Here is a 20,229-nt window from a genome sequence, read left to right on the forward strand (position 1 = left end):
AGCTAGAAATAAGTCATCTCTTGTTTGACTGTTAGTAGTGCAAATCTTGCTGTAGCTTGACATATGAACTCTGTGCTTCAGCTTGGAACTGAAAAGGCCTGATACTGGTAGACCTTTCCTCAAGGTAAAGCTAACAACTCCACCCCCTTCTCAGAGAACAGATTGATTTGGAGTCCCCCTTTTTAAAATGGAATTAATGAGTCTCACCTGGGAGCATCCCACAGTTGCTCCAATATCCTTTTATTTTAGGAACGTCTGCAAGCTGCAACTAAAAGGAAACATTATTACATGGAGAAATACTATATAGATTTGCATCAACGTGGCTGTAACAGAAAGTGCAAGTGATCAAACAGACAAAGGAGCTCCGGATAACATGCTTCCTTTTGCAAGATGGTATTTGTGAAGTCTTTTTTGCTCATGCTGTCTTGATTGCTGTAGGAAGAGGACTCTTTTCAGGATTAATAACTGAGTTCTGATTGATTCTAATAATTTCACCAGTTTCCATAATAGGCAGAGGTTGCTAGCAATGTCATCCCAAGGTTTGTGCTGCTGGATCTGAAGGGAGCAAGTGGGAAAGTGAAAAACATGTGGGATACTTGGTTACCCAGGGTTATAGAACACAAGTTTGAATATAAAATGTGGGGAAGCACTTAGTGAAAAGCACCTCCACCTATATAAATGTTGTTTCCTTGTAAGAAGGAGCTTCAAATCATTCTCTTTAGTGTTCAGAACATAGCAGGAACATTTTAAAAGACCAGCAATGCTGGGAGCTGAATTCAAAATCACAACCCAGTTGCTCTTTAAGTCTCCCATGTGTCCCTGCCATCAGCATCCTGTGTAGCTTTGGTCATGTTTTAAAGGACATAAAAATGAATAATGAAACGGCACAAAGCAGGGCAGAAAGGTAACCAGAAATACAGTACAAGTTCTACATTGTGAATAAACACCTGAGTTGCTTCAGATGGATAGAGGAGATGGCAAAGGAAGACTTGACATTTGTAAAATTGAGAATATTATGGCAAAGGAGAACAGAATGGTGGTGAGTGAGCTGATACTAAAAAAGCTGCCATGAAGCAGTAAACCAAAGGCAGTGCTATTACCCTAAGCAAACAGTGAAACCTGCTGTTCAAAATGGTATCGACAGGTTCAAAGGTCAGCGTTTCTGACCAGACCAGCTGCACTAAGGGCTGTTCAACACAAGCCAAACCTGGCCTCTGCCTTAGGCACTCCCAGAACAGCTCAGGAGTTTGGAGAGGAGTAAGGACATCTTTTGTTGCATTGCTTTTCCTGTGTGCATCCTGCTAGCCCGAGGCTCAGGTGCTGCTGCTGTGAGGTTTTTCCCCATGTACAGACACAGTTTTGCAGCAAGAGGTTAAGGCTGAGAACAGAGGCCTTGTGTTAACTCTACCTGCAGAGACCCTGGGCTGGGGAGTTGAAGCTGTTTGTTAGTACTGTGTAGAGCAGTGATGCATAGGTGGACTTGATGTGGAGCCTAGGCAGAGCACTATCCAGTGTAAGATACCAGTGGACAGTCTTTCTTACCTTGCATTATCTTTTCACACATTTTACACCAGAGCCACTCTAGCTGCATACAAATTGAAGAATTTGTTACTGTAGTGACTGGTTGGCACTGGGATTATTTTTCAGTTTAATGAAAACAGGAATTTCCACCTCAGGAAAAATACTTCCTTCACGCCTTGCACTTTTTCTCCATAAGAACACCGAAGGAATGGGCACTTCTTGGTAGCTTATGAAATTGCTGGCAAGGCTCACCTTGTGACCACCTTTGAGCAGGGATGGTCTTACTCTTCCCAGTGATACAATCTGAGGATTTTGCTGTGCTTTGCAAGTAGTGAATCATTTCTTTGTGTTTCGATGGCAGCATGATCCATAGAGTTGGCAAATCTGAGCGTGAAATACAGCAGTTCCAATGGAAAGGGGCGAAACATCTTACACTATTGTCATTGTCATGTTTCCATGTGTATAGCTGGAAGCAGCATTTCCAGACATTAGAAGCTGCTGCATTTTAGCTGTGTTTGTCCATTCTGGTCAGCCATGAGGTTTTAAAGAGACTGGAACTTGAATATCCAGATGCTCCATATTTGAGAGTGACTTTACTGGTATTTGTGCAGTGTAATGCTTGAAAATTTGACTTTCAAAACACACTATCTGTTCTGGACCACCTGATCAATGAAATTACATTATCAGATCTGTGTCTGTTACAAAGCTTGAACAATGCCAATTCTACTGTCTTGGTTTGGGGCAAGAAGTAGTATTTAAATAATAAATGATTACACAGAATCTGAAAACAGGAGCTGTAACCTGAAAACAGGCTTCAGTCTAGAAAGGACAACTAAATAGAAGCCACTGCTACAGACAGCAGCTTGGTTTGTGGCATGGCATTTTCACAGTATCACAGTATCATCAGGGTTGGAAGAGACCTCACAGATCATCAAGTCCAACCCTGTACCACAGAGCTCAAGGCTAGACCATGGCACCAAGTGCCACGTCCAGTCCTGCCTTGAACAGCCCCAGGGACGGCGACTCCACCACCTCCCCGGGCAGCCCATTCCAGTGTCCAATGACTCTCTCAGTGAAGAACTTTCTCCTCACCTCAAGCCTAAATTTCCCCTGGCACAGCCTGAGGCTGTGTCCTCTCGTTCTGGCGCTGGCCACCTGAGAGAAGAGAGCAACCTCCCCCTGGCCACAACCACCCCTCAGGTAGTTGTAGACAGCAATAAGGCCACCCCTGAGCCTCCTCTTCTCCAGGCTAAACAATCCCAGCTCCCTCAGCCTCTCCTCGTAGGGCTGTGCTCAAGGCCTCTCACCAGCCTCGTCGCCCTTCTCTGGACACGCTCAAGCATCTCAACGTCCCTTCTAAACTGGGGAGCCCAGAACTGAACACAGTACTCAAGGTGTGGTCTAACCAGTGCAGAGTACAGGGGCAGAATGACCTCCTTGCTCCTGCTGACCACACCATTCCTGATGCAGGCCAGGATGCCACTGGCTCTCTTGGCCACCTGGGCACACTGCTGGCTCATGTTCAGGCGGGTATCAATCAGCACCCCCAGATCCCTCTCTGTCTGGCTGCTCTCCAGCCACTCCGACCCTAGCCTGTTCAATACCAGCTGTAGCACTGAAGTGTGCTTGTCTTTCACTAGAAAGTCCTACTTCATCCCTGCAGCAATGCTTTCAGTCTTTATGCTGCAGTGAGGTGAGAACTCATGGTTCCATGTTTAGCTATGCCCTACCCCTCACCGTACACTAGTCATCTTGTACAAAAAGTGGTTTCAGTTCTACTGTACTGGTGAGTTTGATTTGTGTGGCAACAGTGGGTTTTACAAAGGCAAATAAGAGCTGTGGCCAGTCAGAGGCAGAGCTTCCTGGTATGCTCCACTCTGCTAGAGGCAGCCTCTTCCCTGGTCCTGGACGAGCCTGCTGCTGCAGTCCCTTGCTACCCACAACTTGAAAAACCTATTGCCAGCTGGGCTATCCAAGGAGTGGTATTTCAACTGTGGGCTGGGCTTTTAAGCCAACAGTAGGAGTTTGGCTTTAGAGTCCAGAGAAGCATTGAGCAGTTTATGGCAGTGAGAAGGAGTCCAGTATACGTAGGTGCAATTTTGTCTAAGGGATTGCGGGAGAAAGTCTCCTTGGGTACAATTAACACACATGTTGGTAAAACTCTTACTGCAAAAATAAATAGGGCAAGGTGTGATGTGCCCTTGCTATTTGTATTTAGAAAGGCAAGGGAAGAGAATGCTCTCTGACCTCTCCTGCAGTTCTCCCTTCACTGGGGGTGAATTAACTGTTACAACATTATGGGCAAATGTAGACAAAACTACCTTCAGCTTACTAAAAGGTAGCACTAGCTGCCTGCTTTAATAAAGATGCTGTAGCTACAGCATCTACAGGCAGTAGAAATTAAAAAGAGTGAGGTCTCTGAAAAGGCAGGTGATCCACCCTGGGCCTTTATCCAAGCAAATTCACAAGGATGGGTGTGCTCTTTTCTCTTGTAGAAGTTAACACCTTACTTGGAGAATACTACTATGCATGCATGAAAGCACTTGACCAACCTACTTTTTACCTGTTGGTAGTTATTCCAGAACCTGACTGTCCAGAGGATGTAAACTTTGCTCTGTGTTAATTGCACTTATGCCGTTACAAATATTCAAATTACTGCTCACAGTTGGATACTTCTAGTACTACAGCTGGTTTAGTCTCAGGTGTAAATATCACCCTCCCTTGATAGTTCTTACCTTTATTGGTTTAATAGCACTCAATACCAGAATGAACAATTCATGGTTTGAGCAGTGATGGAGCCCCACAAAACATTCAGGAATAAGTCTCAGGAATTAATTCTGTATGGTTTATATTGTAGGGTTTATTCCCCAGATCAAAGCATCATTAAAAGATTAAGAAGTTTTATTAATTAAACATCTACCTCAAAGTTATTCCAGCAGTTCTGTAACAGATCACAGGAGGCTTCTTGCCTACTTACCCCTGGATGTTTTACTCCCAGGCAACGATAACAATTTTAGAAGTAAATGTTAGTCAAGGTACAGCCTTGCTCTTCAGAAAAGTAGGACTTTTGCCATGAGGATGGGGCATCACGCCCCTGCTCTGTAGCCAATAAAGGGGTTTCACTCTCTGCCCCCACCCGCTGAGAAGTGCTCCAAGGGCAGCTTTGGGGAGCAAGGTGTCTTGGAGCTGGAATTCTCCCTGGCGAGAATCCATGGAGCCATAGGTACAGGCATGACTGAACATGTTTAGCTCCAAACTACCTGAAAGCAAATTTAGGAAGAAGCCAAGTGTATTCGGTCTTTAAACTGCTAACTAGCTGTTTCCTTCAAGGTTACTCTTGCCAGTTTATAAGCAACATGTAGCCTCCAGTGAAGACCTAAAAGCAGCTGCATGACCCTTTGCCAGTGCAGAAGTATCAAGGTAGCTGCACCTAACCGTGGTGCTTGTCAAGATTTTAACTCGGTTCCCACTGAGGAACAAAGTTTAAGAAATATTGGCTAGTTACCTCCAACTGAATGTAGCTGCTTTAATTGTAAGTTCTTAGAAGAGTCATCCAGAGCAAACATTTCACCTACAATTTCTGGAGAATAAATAGGAAGTTATGGTTTCCAATTTACAGCTTAAGGCTCAAAATGAAACTCATGCTGAAGTGGCTCCTTGTTCACTGCAGAATGTAACAAGCAATTGCTCATTTGAACAGAATGAAGCAACCTGAGGCTGGGTTTATGCTCGTTTTTCTATCTCAAAAGACTTTGTGAAGAGCCAAGACCAATTTTCAGGCAAGCAAAAGCACAGCTCTTTTCATGCAAGAAACTGAGGTTATATAAATGAAATCCTTATCTGGTCATGTAATCTAGTGGCATTAAGGCAGAATGGCTTGAGCCAGGTGGAGTATGAAAGCTGCTCAATCTGAAAGGACAAATAAGAACTGTAAATTTGAGACCTAAATTGGAAGCTATCAGGCTGGAAAGCAGAGTGGTTGAATTATTTTGTCGTTGTCTAAAAAGAGTTCTGTAATCACATAAGTCCAAGTTAGCACAGAGAAATGATAGTAAGCTGTTTTCTGCATCCAGTAAGAGAAAGAGCATGTTCAAACTGAATCAAGAATGTTTCAAATAGATGTTTGAGAGCAGTTTTTAACAGTGGATATACTGATGTAATGGAGTAAGTGACTGCTGGAAGATATGGAGACTTCATCCTTAATGATTTTAAGAACAGCTTGGGACAGGTGACAAATGTTCCATCCTCTCATTTTCAGATCTATTTGACATAAAGCTGGGTATCACTAGTTGTTCTTAAACTGGTTTTAAGACCAAAAAAGACTAAAATCAACCAAAAAAACCCCAAACAAACAAAAAAAATGTGAGGGGAGGAAGAGAGGAGGTAGTATGGCACATGACAATTCACCCAAGTCATCCCTGGTTAAGCAGCAGCTAAACCGATGGTGAAAAGCTCAGGAAAGATTTCCAAACAAGCTCAGGAAAGATTTCCAAGTACAGTCTCTGCTGTACTTGGGCTGATCTCCTATGCCTGCTTCCCAATACTTTAACAATTGCACTTGCATCTTTGTGCACAGAGCACAGCTGAAACTAGCAGTTTCACTTGTGCATAAATGAACAAGGTGATAATCATGTCACAGATCAATGGCATCTCATCCTCAGCTAGGGCTGCATGTCTCCATACCCTGTGCTTGCCTACACAGCTGGGATTTCTGCCCACTGCAAGTGAATAACCACAAAGCTTTTGCTTATACAAACAGAGACACCTTTCCTTTCCCCTCCCCTCAGCTCCTCTCCTCAAAAAAGTGGGGAAAATATTACTGAGCTAACGGTGTGGGGTTTGTTCTTCTCTGGATTTATTGCACAGCTCTAGTGTATGTTACTCAAATGCTGGTAAAGACAAGATCAGCAGATTTCCGCTTAGGAAATGTTATGAGACATTAACCTATGGCAGAGCACTCCGGAACAAACTGTTTTACATTTCTATGAAGGTCAGGCGTTGCCTCTGTTTCACAGAGCACAAACAAAATGCATGAAACATCTTTAAAACTGGGCTTGGGTCTTTTTGTACATTGATGTTGATTTTCAGACTTGAGCACTCTGTACAGAACTTTCCGTGGATCATCAGGCTCCTGGACCACACAGCTTTTTGTCTAGCTTATCAGTTCCCTTCTGTTGCTGAACTGATGCAGTTGTCTTTTAAAATTAGTTGTCTTTTTCCCCCTCACTTCCTGTCACGCTGTTCTCATTGTTAAACAAAGCCACCTTCTTCCAGCTTCCAGGCCCAAGTGATTCAGTGCTTATGTGGAAAAATCTGTTCTTATGCCAGTATTGTCAGTAGCTCAATTACCTCTCTCCCACACTGAATCTGATGCTGCTGTCCTCTTTCAGTCTTGACTTGGAGGCTAACTAAACCACGCAGCTTATTCTCCTCCAAGACTGAGGGCTGTTATTTCACTTCATATTGATCTATTAAAAATCTGAATTTGGCTCCTTGGGACTTGAGTGGTGAGAACAGAGAACATGCCACCGTACGCTTGCCCTTTCCAAAAGTGGATTGCTCAGGGGTTCAGTCCTCCCACGAGCCCAACTGGGCATACCCCCATGCTGCCCGCTGCTACAGCACTTCTGCAAGAGCCAGCTCCAGCATACCAAATGTGTCGCTCAGCTTTTGGCAGCCTGATGCAGACTTGGCCTCTTCAGAAAAGCAAACTTATTTGTCTAACATCTTACAGATAGTCTGGCACCAGAGATGGAGTCTTGTTCATCTGAGAGCTCTTGAATACCTCAGCTATAAGATACTGTCCTTATCCTTTCTCTTCCTTCAGTCTGCTACTGGATTCCTGTGTGCTTTCTAACTTCTGCCACAGACCAGGCAATGCATGTTGCACCATCCATTACTGGCCCAGACAGGTCTAACCAAGTGCCATAAATGAGAGAAATCAACCACCTGTGATACATGACTGTCAAGGAGCAGGAAAGGGGAACCAGCATGTTTCCTTAGGTGCTTGACTTTGCAGTGCAGACACTGAATGTCTCTGTCGCAGTGTCCACGTACAAGAGGCTTCCTAGCATTTTGTAAAAAACCCTCACCCTGAAAGCAACACCTGTCAGCCTTACACATGTGAGTCACTGCTACAACTGGCACTTGTAAATCCAGCATGTCGCTTGAAACAAGGGCACGGACCTCCTCCGGACCCCTCTGTTCTGGTGGCTAGTGGTAATGCCCACTGCAGAAGATACAACAAAGGCACTCACAAAGGTACTTCAGGCAAAGGCAGGTGGAAGAGACAGCTCTCAGACACAATCACAGAACCTTTGGGATTCTAAAGTTCATCTAGTCAAACCCATCCCTGCAGTACACAGGGACATCTTTAACTTCATCAGGTTGTTCAGAGCCTAGTCCAGCCTGCCCTTGAATGTTTTTGGGGTTGAGGCATTCACAACCTCTCTGAGTAACCTGTACCAGTGTCTCACCACCCTCATAGTAAATAATTTTCTTCTAAGTCTCATCTCTTTCAGACCAAACCCATCACCCCTTGTCCTATCACTGTATGGCCTTCTAAAAAAGGTGCCTTCATATCTTTCTTACAGGCCCATTTAAATACTTAAAAGCTTAATAAGGTCTCCCCAGAGCCTTCTCTTCTTCAGGTTGAGCAACCCCAACTCTCAGCCTTTCTTCAGGGGTGTTCTATCCCCCTGATCATTTGTGTGGCCCTCCTCTGGATTCAATCCAACAAATCCCTGTCTTTGCAGTGTTGGGCACCCCAGAGCTGGTCACAGTACTCCAGGTGAGTTCTCAACAAAGTGGAGTAAGGGGGCAGAACCACCTTCCTTATCCTGCTGTACACATTTCTTTTTGTGTAGCCTAGGATATGGCTGTCCACAATCCCTTGTACTCACAACATGAGAATTAACAGTATGAGGAGGTGAAGGAAAACTATTTTTACAAACATGCTTAAGCTTTGCAACTTCAGTTTTGCAGGAGTGCACTTCTTTACTCACATCCCACACTGACACTGCCAGGGGAATTGTGGGGCAGTGTGAAGTTCCTCATGCAAAGGGGAAAAGAGCATTCTGGTTTACATCAGAAACGTGTTTATATGGGCTAAGAGACAGTGAAAGACAAATCACCATTGCTGTGTGGAGCAGCACTCCACCAGAGGGGCTAGTTTACCACCAGTTGTTTGCACAGCCATTTGAACAGAGAAGCTGGAAGACCTGACTTTGGAATAGCTACTAGTTTTCTCTACACAATTCAGATTCAGCCTCACCATTTTCCATCCCCCTAGGTAATTATCCTCGACCTCCTCCGATCAGTGCTCTCAAGGCAATCTCCAGTGCTTCACTTGCAATCCAGCTTTTGGTGTCTGTGTCTCCCAGTGCACTCTCCATGTCCCTTCCTTCCCTTCCCACATATTCCTAGTTGCCTTTTACAATTAAACCAGTCTCAGCTTCCACCTGCCCCTCCTCATCAAATCTGAGTCTCTCATCCATCTCATGCCCAAGCCTTTTGCCCAATAGATCCTGCTCCCTACAAGTCAAAGGCAAGTTACTTCCCTTGCTACCTCTTAACCCACATCTGCCATCAGTGTCTTCTCCCTCTCGTCTGTAGTCCCTTCCATTATTAAATAGTGGAATGCTCAATATTGGATTTGAGAGCCTTAGAACTACTAGCAGCAGGGAAAAGAGAAGGCATCAGTAGGAGTACTGGAATGGCAGACTCCCTACCCTGCTCAGCAGCAGCACTGCAACCCCAGCTGTAGTCATGTGGCTGTGATTCCCAGTGACAAGTCTTGTACAACTCTTAGCTTTTCTATGGAAAAAAAAAGAGGTTTGAGCATGCTCACTGAAGATAAAACCAATGCAGATTTTATTTGGTACATAATAAAGATACACACGCACCACAATGATTTCCACAGAGCACATGCTATCCATTAATTACAAACATTAATGTATTTGGCCAAACCAGAATAGAAGGCAGAGGTAAAAACCAACCATGGGAGGAATTCTCTACACAGAGGTCATTTCCCTTACCTAAACTGGAGTTCCTGTCCCAAAGCACTGGGGTGCTAAATGACTTCAAAGAAACATCTTTGAGAGCATTTGAACATAGGATGTGAGTCTTTTGCCTAACTCGGAGTTCAAATGAACGTGCACTATTTTGACTAAAGTTCCCCAAAGAGACTTTAAGCTTAAGATGAAAAGCTTCAGACTTCAACATACAGTTGAAGTTTGACCAAGTTAAACAATTAGAAACAGGATGACAAATTTTAAAGTGTTAGGGAAAGACCAGATTCCCATCTACCAGCACCAAGAAATGGTACTTCAAGTGCCATAGGTCAGTAGCAACATTGGAAGCAATAATTTCCTGGTACTTGATATCCAAACTCAAAGTACTAAAATGTTAATCAGCTTTCAGCCAGTTGTCCAAACCCAAGACTACCAGAGGTATGCCTCAACAAGTCCTTTAGTCCAAACCAAAGACTGTTGACCATACCCAAGACTGCCAAAAACGTATGCCTCAACAAGTCCTTTAGTCCAAACCCAAGACTGCCAGTGGTATGCCTCAACAAGTCCCTAAGTCATGAGTAGGACAATGTGGATCCTGGCCCCTCACTCACAGAGTCAGTGAGATGCTGAAAAGTTCCAGTAGTGCAATATCAAGATTTGCTTTGACAATCATCTTTTTCTCACGTCCCTCTCCATAGTGGTAGGTGTCACACCGAGGCAAACAGAAATGGCAAAATAACCTCTAATGTAGTCCCAGTGCTGCATAGCTTGCTGGGTGATTCTGAGAAGTTACATGCACTGTTCTTACTGCCCCTCTATTCCTGATACCATCAGAGTCTCAGTAGTAACTCTTCATGTTCAAGAAAGGAACAGAATGTACTGTCAGGCTTGTTGGCTTGTTGGTGTTTCAGGAGCTCAGTTCTTCACAGAAATGTTGTTTAACTGTATTACCATAACGAACCCAGAAACTCTGCACTGCACTGAAGTATGTAAATACATACCAAGGATTATCTACAAGAGCTCCATCAGTAATGTTCTCGGGAAAGGCAGGGGCTAAGTGCTTCTTTGGCCCTGGACTTGCAGCATTTCTCACAAGTATGTCACTGCTGTTGTCTCCCCAAAAGCAACACTTCAAATACAGATACAATGTTGTAAGAGAGCAGTTAACAATTCCAGTGTGGAAACGTCACAGCATTTTATGTACTATTCCAGAACTCAAATTTCTACCTCCCTTAAGGCAGAGTCATGATGACCAGAAGTAAAAGCAGATGACAGAAGTAAGGCTTGGGAGCATTTGTCAGCTTTCCCATTTCCCACTATGACTTTTTAACATTGTTGAAGTTGTTAATTCATTGTATATAGTGTAGCACAAGTTCCCCAAATCTCAGTTTGAACTACTGTAGCTCAGATCTTGTCTCCAATTCCAAGCCTGCCAAATTCAGCTTGGCTATAAAATGTGTTTATCGCTCCCTTGTTTATCATGCCATCCTTTGCTCTAAAAGATGCAGTTACACTTCTGCTTTTTACATTGGTTAGTAGAACTGAGACTTCATTTCAAAAATCTCCATTGAGCTCAGTAACAGTAAAGAAACACTGACCAAGCCATAAACTACCCAGCTGCACTCAAAATGCAGGTTAACCATGGGTGTCCTACTTTCAGAAACCTCTGCTTATTCCCAAAGACCTCTGCCAATGAAAACTCCACATGGGTCTTCTTAGAGAGTTTCTGTCTTCCCAGGTAAGTACCAACACTAACACTTGACAGTACTGGTTATTTGATTCAAGGTATGAGTTTCAAGCCAAAAAGTATATGCTGTAAGCAGCGTGAATGATGTCTTCCAACACTATCAAAACACTCTGAAGAGATAAATGGGATGCATTTGTTGGTGGGTCTTCGTTGTCCACCTTAGATGAGGGAATTGTAGAAAGCCTTCTAGTGACTGAGGCACTCGCATCACATCAGTCAGTAATAAACCATCACCAAGTCTTAGATGCTCTTGCACATTCTGCTCTAAGATCCAAATCTGGGCTACTTGCTGCTTTTTTAGCTTCAGATATTCCTTGCAGATTGTTTTAAAGAGTTTTCTAATGACACCAGACACCCTGAATACAAGCCACGAATTGCACTTGCTGTATTTTGTACACTGCGGCAAACAGAGCCCTTTTCACAGTAAACAAAAAGCCCTACAAGAGTAGCTTGGGAAGGGAAAAAAACTAAACTGATTGCTAATAAAGCTCAATTGTGGTAGGAAGTATCTTCTGATGAAACAAATCTTTATATATATAAGTCAGACACAGAAACTGCTTCAGAAAATACTATAATCTGCACTTAGTGGATTTCTTCCCAGCTCTTACGTGTAAAGTTAAGCTAGATGGCAACACTTCTTTCTTCATTGTGATGAACTGGTGTGGAACCAAATGTAGATTTCTAAAAACTTCTTATGAAAGGCATTTATCACCTGAAACAGCAAGATGTTTCCCTGCCATACATACCTGTGACTGCAACTTGCTAAAAACAAATAGCTGAGGTATACTGGATTTTAATCTCCTATCTGACATAACCAAATAAGTACCGTATCATCTTTTGCCTGGAAGAAGATCTATTTTCTTCCAAACATGTCACTATGAGCCAGGCTAGGTATATTCCCAGAAGAACTTTCCAGTTGCCCAACTACAGTTGCCAAAGTGTTTATACAAGTATTGTTCATCTATTCAGATACCATGTATTGTATATTGTACCATGTATTTTGGAGAACAGTTCTTATGAGGAATGGCTAAGGGACGTTGAATTGTTTAATCTGGAGGAGGCTAAAGGGAGTCCTTATTGTTCTCTGCAACTCTCTGAAAGGAGGTTGTAGTGAGGTGGGTGTTGGTCTCTGCCCAAGTAACTAACCATGAGAGGAAATGGACTCAAGCTGTGCCTGGAAAGGTTGAAGTTGGATATTAAGAACAAATTATTTCTTGAAAAAGTGGTTGGGCATTGCAATAGGCTGCCCAGGGAGGTTGTGGAGTCACTGTCCCTGGAGGTGTTAAAAAAAAAAAAAAGCCACAGTCATGGCATTTTGAGACACACTTTAGTGGGCATGGTGGTGCTTGGTTGATAGTTGATGATCTTAAAGATGTTTTCCAACCAAAATGATTCTGTGATTCTACAATCCAATATCACTGGAATGCCCCAAGACATATTTTGCTCTCACAGTGCCTGTGAGAGAATACAGCAGTACCCCTCAGATAACACAATACCAGCACAAAATGAGCCCCTCTGATTTTCACTTCAAGGAGAAACCAAAGGATGCAGAATTGTGTGATGCATGCTACTGTGAAATAGGTAGATTTACTCAAAACATTTTTATGGCTACATTTTCCTGTCAGATAATGAAAGAAACCTGTTTCTTCCACCACTGTACTTTCAGGTGGGAAGGTCAAGGAAGAGAAAGAGCTGAAACAAAACAAAGGTTCATCCTAACCCACTGATGTATTTTACAGCATGACATTCAGGGCAGAAAAACCTACCATGCAACTCAAATGTTTCCTCCATGGTAATGCAGTGTCTTTGAACTGCATTTATTTGCAGCACATTACATGAATGTTGCTTTCTTCTTGAACTTGAGTTATCCTCTGTTCAAAGTTTATGTTCTCCGTTGTATTTGAGGACCACAAATAAATATCCCTATAAACCTGTATGCTCCTGTGGGGCTGTTCAAATGGTGCCAGTCAGTAACGGAGTCAGAAGCAGTCTCTAAGTTAGGACACTGCATTCCTAAATTGCAACTGTACTTTCTATCTCCAAATTAAGAAACAAGGAAAAAAGGACCCAGCACATACACACAAACACATGCACACCCTTCCCATACACATTACAGGAAAATGGCAGTTTTAAGTCCAAAATGAAACATAATTTTAGTTGCTTTTGTTTTTGTTTTTAATACAAGCTTCTATTTGGGAACTTCGCACATAATGTGTCTTAGCCTCATTAGGAAACATTTGCTTTCATCCAGGAGTTGCCAGCTGAGAGGATGTTATTGTTTGGAGGGGATGTGACCAGGAGGACCCTATGCACAGTACAATGTGTCAGCCCGGAAGCCAGGGAAGAAAAGTGATTCTCTCATCTGGCTAAGAAAACAAAATGGAAGTACCAAGTGTTTGCCATCCACTTACAGCCACCCCTACACATGTTCCCAAGAAACGTGTTAGTCACCTGTATCTCACAGGAGTATCACCATCTATCACTATATTAAGGGAGGAAAAAGTATCCTACTTTTAAAATAATTACCTATTTCATTAGAAAATCAAAGATTTCTGCCGCAAGCATCTTGAAGCATGTAAGCAAAAGAATGCTTACCCGTAACTCTGCACAACTGCAGACCTTGATGCTCCAAACAATGGACAGAATTGGACATGATTTCCCTTCCCTTGGCCAGTGATTCCCTCCCAAGAGCACCAGCAACCTGTAAGGGGCTGAGCCACTCCACTGGGTGCAGGACAGCCGAGACATCACCTGTGGCAAGCACCTTCCTGACCGCCAGGCCTTCACTGACCTCTGCAAGCAACCTTCACAGAAGCTCCTCGAAAGAGTTTCAGTAGTGGTAGGACAGAAGTGGGCGCATTTCAGTGCTCAGTACTCAGTAACGGTGATGCTCTCACAGCCACACCCTTCAAGCCCTCCAGTTCCCAGCTCTGAGGCATCATCTGGGGGATTTTTACGTTTCGATGGAGTTTTGTGTTTGGGGTTTTTTTGTTTGTTTTAAAGAACACTCCAGTTTTGCATGTGGTCACTGTTTCTCATGAGAAGGGCTCTGAAACTGATGACGTGCCCAGAAGACACCTCTCACCAAAGCTTTAATAAAATCCCCCTGTGCCCTCTGCACGCACCCTGGCACAGGATGGCTGCGGTCCCCGAAGGAAACACAGCCCCATCAAAGCCGAGGCGGGTCTGCACCCTGTACTTGAGGCACGGCATGTTTGTTTGTGCCAGGGCTGCCCTCGGCGGCTTACCCGGCCCGTAAGGTGAACGGTAGGGCGCCCCTACGCCATCGGTGACTCCCAGCGCTCCTCTGCCCGACGGCGCCCATCCGCCCGCTAGGGCAGGCCGCCACCCCGCAGCCGCCCCCGGGCTCGTCCCAGGCGGACTCCCGTGCCGCCTGCAGCCGGTCTAGCGCTCACCCGGCGGCGGGCTTTCCCCGCGGCCGGGGCGGGGACGCTACCGAGCGTCGCCGCCACTGAGAGGGTAGGAGAGAAGGCTCATGGCCTCGCCGCAGGCGGCCTCCACCTGCCGCACCTGCTGCCGGCTAAGACGCTCCCGCCAGGCGTGGATGGCCTCCCGCGCGTCGCGGGCGGAGATGAGAAAGGGCCGATCGGAGGAGTAGGCGGCGCCGCGGGTCATGTTGTGCACGAAGGACTCCAGGGCGGGCGGCACGGGCAGCCCGGCGAAGCGCAGCAGGCGGCGCAGCTGGGCGCGGGGCTCCCGCACCAGGTCCTCGTAGCGGAGCTGCGTGTAGCGGCGGCTGAGCCAGGCCGGGGCGCGGCGGGCCAGGAGCAGGTCACGGAGCCAGGCCTGGCAGATCACCTCCAGGGCACCGCCGAGGAAGAACTCGGCGCGGTGCTGCGGCTGCGGCGCCCGCCCGCCGCCCAGCAGGCCGGGTGGCAGCAGGAGCTGCTGCTGCTGGCGGCTTGGTCCCCGCGGCTCGGCGCGGTGGCGGCTCCGCAGAACCTGGATGCTCTCCCGCAGCAGCGCCTGCCGGGCCTTCAAGCGGGAGTTGTGGACGGCGCGGGGGTCGCGGAAGAGCTGCACCACCCGCAGGTTGAGGCCGGGCTCCCGCAGCAGTGGCAGCAGCGCGCCCAGCTCCAGCAGCCGCACGTCCTTGATGACCACCACAGGGTACTTGCGGCACTCGGCTTCTAGCTCCCGCAGCGCCCGCGGCGGGCACGTCTCCTCGCAGGCGGCGCCGTCGACGAGGCCGATCTCCTGGCGGGGCCGTGAGGCGGCGGGGCAGAGAGGCGGCGAGCAGATCACCTTGTTGGTCCGCCAGCCGAAGATGCCGGCCGTGGTGAGGTTGGGGGCGGCAGGCGGGGCGGGGGCCAGCGGGTCGCGGGGGCCGGGCGGGGCGGCGTAGAGGCGCAGGACGGAGAAGTCGCATCGGAAGAGGGCGCGCAGCATGTCGCGGAGGGCGCCTTGCAGGCTTAGCGCGTCCCCCGGGTAGAGGGCTTGCCACAGGTGCCACATGGGCTCATAGAGGTAGAACACGTCGGGATGCTGGTTGAAGAGTTCCCCCAGGAAGGAGGAGCCCGTGCGCCAGGTAGCGTGCAGGTAGATGTGCCGTTTCTCCACCGCGCTGCCGTTACCCGCTGCCCCGGCCGTGCTATCTTCGCCCTCCTGCTCGTCGTCCAGTGGCGACTGCTGCTGCTCCCAGCCCCACTCGCTCAGCGCCTCCTCCAGGCTAGGGCAGCGCCGCAGCAGCGGCTCTTCGTCCGCCCGGCTCCGCCGGGCTCCGTAGTCCAGCGCGTAGGGCACTATCAAGAGCAGCAGCAGCGTGTAGAGTACCAGCACCGCGGCGAAGCGGCGGTGTTCCCCGCGCCACCGCCACCGTCGGCGTCCCTTCATCGCGGGGGGGCGGCTCCGGACCAACGGGGCTCCGCAGACCCTCTGGCTGCCAGAGGGCGGCTCTTCACGAAGAGGCAAAGTTAGCGGCGGCTGGGGGTGTGGGCTGCAGGCGGCCCTCCCCGCCGGAGAGCACGCCCACGGGCACGCCGGCCAGACTCGGGGCCGCCGGCCCCGCCGCCCGCCCTCACCACCGCCTCCTTCGTCTCCTCCTCTCGGCGCGACGCGGAAGCGGCCGCACCTGCCCCAATCGGTGTCGACGCGGTGGCTGCTGCCGGTGCCGCTGCCGTTGCCGTTGCATGAGGGTCCAGGCTGCTCGTCACCCGACTTTCCTCGTCCCTCCCTCCCCTCGGGAAGGGCTATAGGAGGGGCGGGCTCGGCGCTTCGCGGGTAACCCACTCAGGAAAGGGTGCACCGCGAAGAAGATACGTTAGCCAGGACAGATACGGAGCAGATGAGGCTGTCCTGAAGGGAGCGTGTGGTCCTCGTGTCTGCCAGGTCTGCAAAGAAAAGAACACGCTACAGTAACGAAAAGAGGTGGAAATGTATTTTTAGGATGGATGATAGCTATTAAAATCTGCAGTGGGTTTCAGAAATACTGCAGCTCAGCGTTGTAGAGAGCTGTGGGATTTTTCAGATACGCTTTTGCTTGTATGTGCGTGCCGACGGGATATGGGCATCTCGATCGTGACTCATGGCTCCAGTTTGTACATTACAAGTTTTGTGTCTGCCCGAGCTGGTTATCCTTTGCAGTTGGTAGGAAGAAATGGGCACCCGCAGAGGGACATTCAGCCTGTCTTGAATGTCTGATAGCCTTCTCTTTACTAACTGCAGTGGGAGCATAACATTACCACCTCATATTTAGACTTATGGGTTTTTTCAAAGACATCTAAAATTATCTTAAATAATCTTTTATGGGATGGAGATCAACAAGAAGTCGACTTCAGCTGTTTAAATTCTAACATAGTCTCAAAATCTCTATCCAGTCTCTTGTCTGACCTTGGAAGATACTTACAGAAAGAGATGGACCACAATCCTGTGTTCCTGGTTAAGATACACACCTGGTAGGAAAGTGATGTCTCTGCCTTCCTGACCATGTTGCAAGGGCTGATGACTGTCCTATCCTCTAAGCAATGGGTGACATTCTGTGTAAAATATTACTGATAATCACCTATGGTATGCAAAGTGAAATTCATGGAGGATAACACAATTCTCACCCTCGGTGTGTGAATGCTTGACTTTCAGAGCAGTCTATGTGGTATGTATGCACAGGACACAACCTTAATCGATGATAATGCATATAACAGAGCACAGAAATGACCCATTAGTTACACAGGTTCTAAAAATGCTTCTTCTGTAGAATGTGCAGCTGCTGCATATAGCATGAATGTCTAGCTATTATTTCAGATTTATTAGGCAAAAAAGGAACACAGAGCAATGTGAGAGAAAAAGCATGCTTCTCTTCTGTACAGGTGACAGGCCAATAGTCTGCCTGCTAACACTTGACCTCTGTTAAGTAAGTGTTAAAGACTGGTCTTCTTGCAGTTTATGGCATGCTGGTGCCAAACAAGAGGTGTAGGCTTCTGAGCTGAAGCATGTAGATATTATGGAGTTGGAAAGGAAATTCTGCCCCAACATGGATTTCACTGCTTATGTTCATCATGGCTGAGGGGTTTCAAAACAGCAGTGTAACAGCAGTGTGGATTTCAGCTCTTACTCCATAAAGGTCATGATATCTTCCAGACCCTCAAGCAACTAAAGACAGATGACAGGATAAAAACACACTTGACAAAACCAGGTCAAAAAGTTCAGTTTTTGAACTGAACCCACCTCCTTCCCTTATAAAAAAGATATGTATCTAGTATTTTGAGAGATCTCTGCAGTGTAGCTGACTCCTGTGGCATCATGCTAAAGAGCAATTTTGGAAGATTTACCAAGATGGGATCCTGAGAAGTGCAGATGAGAATGGATAACTCTGAACTTCATGGTTTCCCCTTTGTAAGACAAAATACTGAGTTTGCACTGGCGTCAGCACTATCGCTGACAAAGGAGCCACAGTGCAATATGTATTACCTGAAAATCATTTTGTTTCTATGACAGATTCCTTTGTCTGGAAACTAAAAGCAAGGTCTTAAAACTGCCTAAATAAAGTTAAGCTGTCTTCAAAAGAGTGAAGCATCTCACAGAGTAAGATGGCCTGCCAGACAAATGAGAAACCACAGAAATAAAATGTATGGACATGGTACACTGATTTTCCCCCCCCAGTACCTTCCCAAACAGCAGAGCCATAAACCTTTGTGGAAAATGTTCAGGAAAAAAAAGAAAGATGAAAATCTCTTTACCACAGGCAGCATACTAAGATGAAAAACATGGTTCTTAAAGGATTATCAAACCAGAAAAGAATCACAGTAAATGTTTTGTTCTGCACCTTCACACTAGTTCCTCTAGTGAAAGAGGATTAGCTTATAAGTGTTTACTTTGGTTGGTTTGGGCTTGGGCTTGTTTGGTGTGGGGAGATTCCAGCAAAGCCAGTGTTCATTCTGCCACCCAGCAGGTGTCTGAGCTAAGCTTGAAATCGCCAAGCTCCACTCTTCCTGAGGGTTCACGTGAAGTACTCAGTCTAAGCATTGGATAGTGGATTTTTGGTCCAAATAGAGTTGCAAGGAGATTTGATTTGGCTTTTCAGTTCTGTATTAATTTGTTCTCTCTTAACACAAGTGAGGGGGATGATTTTTCCCCATTTAGTCTTTTCCTATGAACCATAAAGACATCATTAACATACACAAATGATCTGCATCTCCTTCCAAGGGCAGGACAGTTCAGTACCCAAGAGAGACAGACAGGTTCTTCATTGATCTGCAAAGCAGCCTGTCCATTTGGCACCTACCTCATGCCATTTCTTGATGATGATAACTGCTTTATGTTATTTTACAGAGAGTGGGGAGAAAGAACATAGGTATAACATGTTCTGCATAGTGTAGCACAGCAGTATTTTCTTTCTAATTTCCAAGCTTGTCACTGAAAGTAGTGGCTGGTTTTAATCTAACATAACATTGGCTTCCTGTGTGTTATCTCTCTAACTTAATTTTTGCTCCTCCATCTCCCACAGTACTTCTACTGACAAGTAGACAGTAAATGCTGGAATGCTGCATTTCACCCTCAGAAGCATTTTTATCTTCTCATCAGAGGTTTCAAAATAGAAATAGTTGCCTCTGTACCTAGCTGTCTTCTGGCTTTCGCATGCTTTTGTCATTTTCAAGGAGCACTTTGTGGTTAAAAATAGCTTGATTAACTGATAAAATTAAATATGCTTTGCACAGGGAGCACCACCCTAAAACATCCTGACTGTTAATGAGCACTCTGCTTGCACATATTGTCACTCACAGGCTTCAGCCAAAAGGAAGTCTGTGGTTAACGGCAGCTTTAAAAGCTTGAAGACAAACCAGGACAATATTTTTCCTGCTTTGTTTTGTCTTTTTTTTCTTTTTTTTTTTTTTTTTAAATGCTGCTTTGTCATCAGATATTTCAACATGTGCAGTACCACATGTTTCACAAATGAGACCAGTCTGAGTGGCTCATATTTTAGAAGGGACATGTTGAGAATAGCAGAATAGAGAAGACGGTCCAGGCAAGGCAGTAGGCACAGAAGGGATTTTTCGTGGTGGTTTCCCCAGAGCAGAACAGAGACTGAGGACCTGCAAAATGTCAAAAATATCAGAGAGTTTTTGAGAGAAACTTCAGTGGAAATGTTGAGGATCTGAAAAGAGTGGAGAGTCAAGCAAAAGGTGAGGAGTCTTCTAACACAGAGGCGGGTAAGCAGCTGTGTGGAAAAGGCTTCAGATACAAAGTCACATGCAGAAGTTGATAATTCATCTCTGTGGACATACAACTGATGTCACTCTTCAGTACCTGCAAGAAAGATGAGGAAATGAGGCAGGAAAATTGTGTTGTTTGCAACTGTTGTGGTCTGTGTACTCCTTCTGCTAGTTAAGCTGGCATGAGTCCAGGCCTTTGAGTTTCTCTCTGGACCTGGAGCAGATAGGTGTACAACTTCAGGTTTTGGTTAATATGATCAAATAGTTACCATGCAAATCCTAT

General features: G+C 46.1%; 1 protein-coding gene across 2 annotated transcripts; it reads right to left on the reverse strand.

The window, feature by feature from the left end:
* Positions 1-205: 205 nt before the first annotated feature.
* On the reverse strand, positions 206-16,655 carry CHST7 (carbohydrate sulfotransferase 7). Of its 2 annotated transcripts, XR_010302350.1 has the most exons (2): positions 13,876-16,655; positions 206-268 (listed from the first exon to the last, which is right to left on the reverse strand). XR_010302350.1 is itself a non-coding variant. In XM_064143495.1 (1 exon), exon 1 carries the CDS (start codon positions 16,132-16,134, stop codon positions 14,734-14,736), a length of 1,401 nt encoding a protein of 466 aa, XP_063999565.1. In that variant the 5' UTR covers positions 16,135-16,655; the 3' UTR covers positions 9,371-14,733. The 2 variants fall into 2 exon arrangements, 1 of the variants encoding a protein (XP_063999565.1); XM_064143495.1 differs by lacking the exon at positions 206-268 and having other exon boundaries at positions 9,371-16,655.
* Positions 16,656-20,229: the final 3,574 nt, after the last annotated feature.

The sequence above is a fragment of the Pogoniulus pusillus genome, chromosome 5 (assembly GCF_015220805.1).
Source record: "Pogoniulus pusillus isolate bPogPus1 chromosome 5, bPogPus1.pri, whole genome shotgun sequence".
In the NCBI taxonomy this organism is placed as follows: Eukaryota; Metazoa; Chordata; class Aves; order Piciformes; family Lybiidae; genus Pogoniulus; species Pogoniulus pusillus.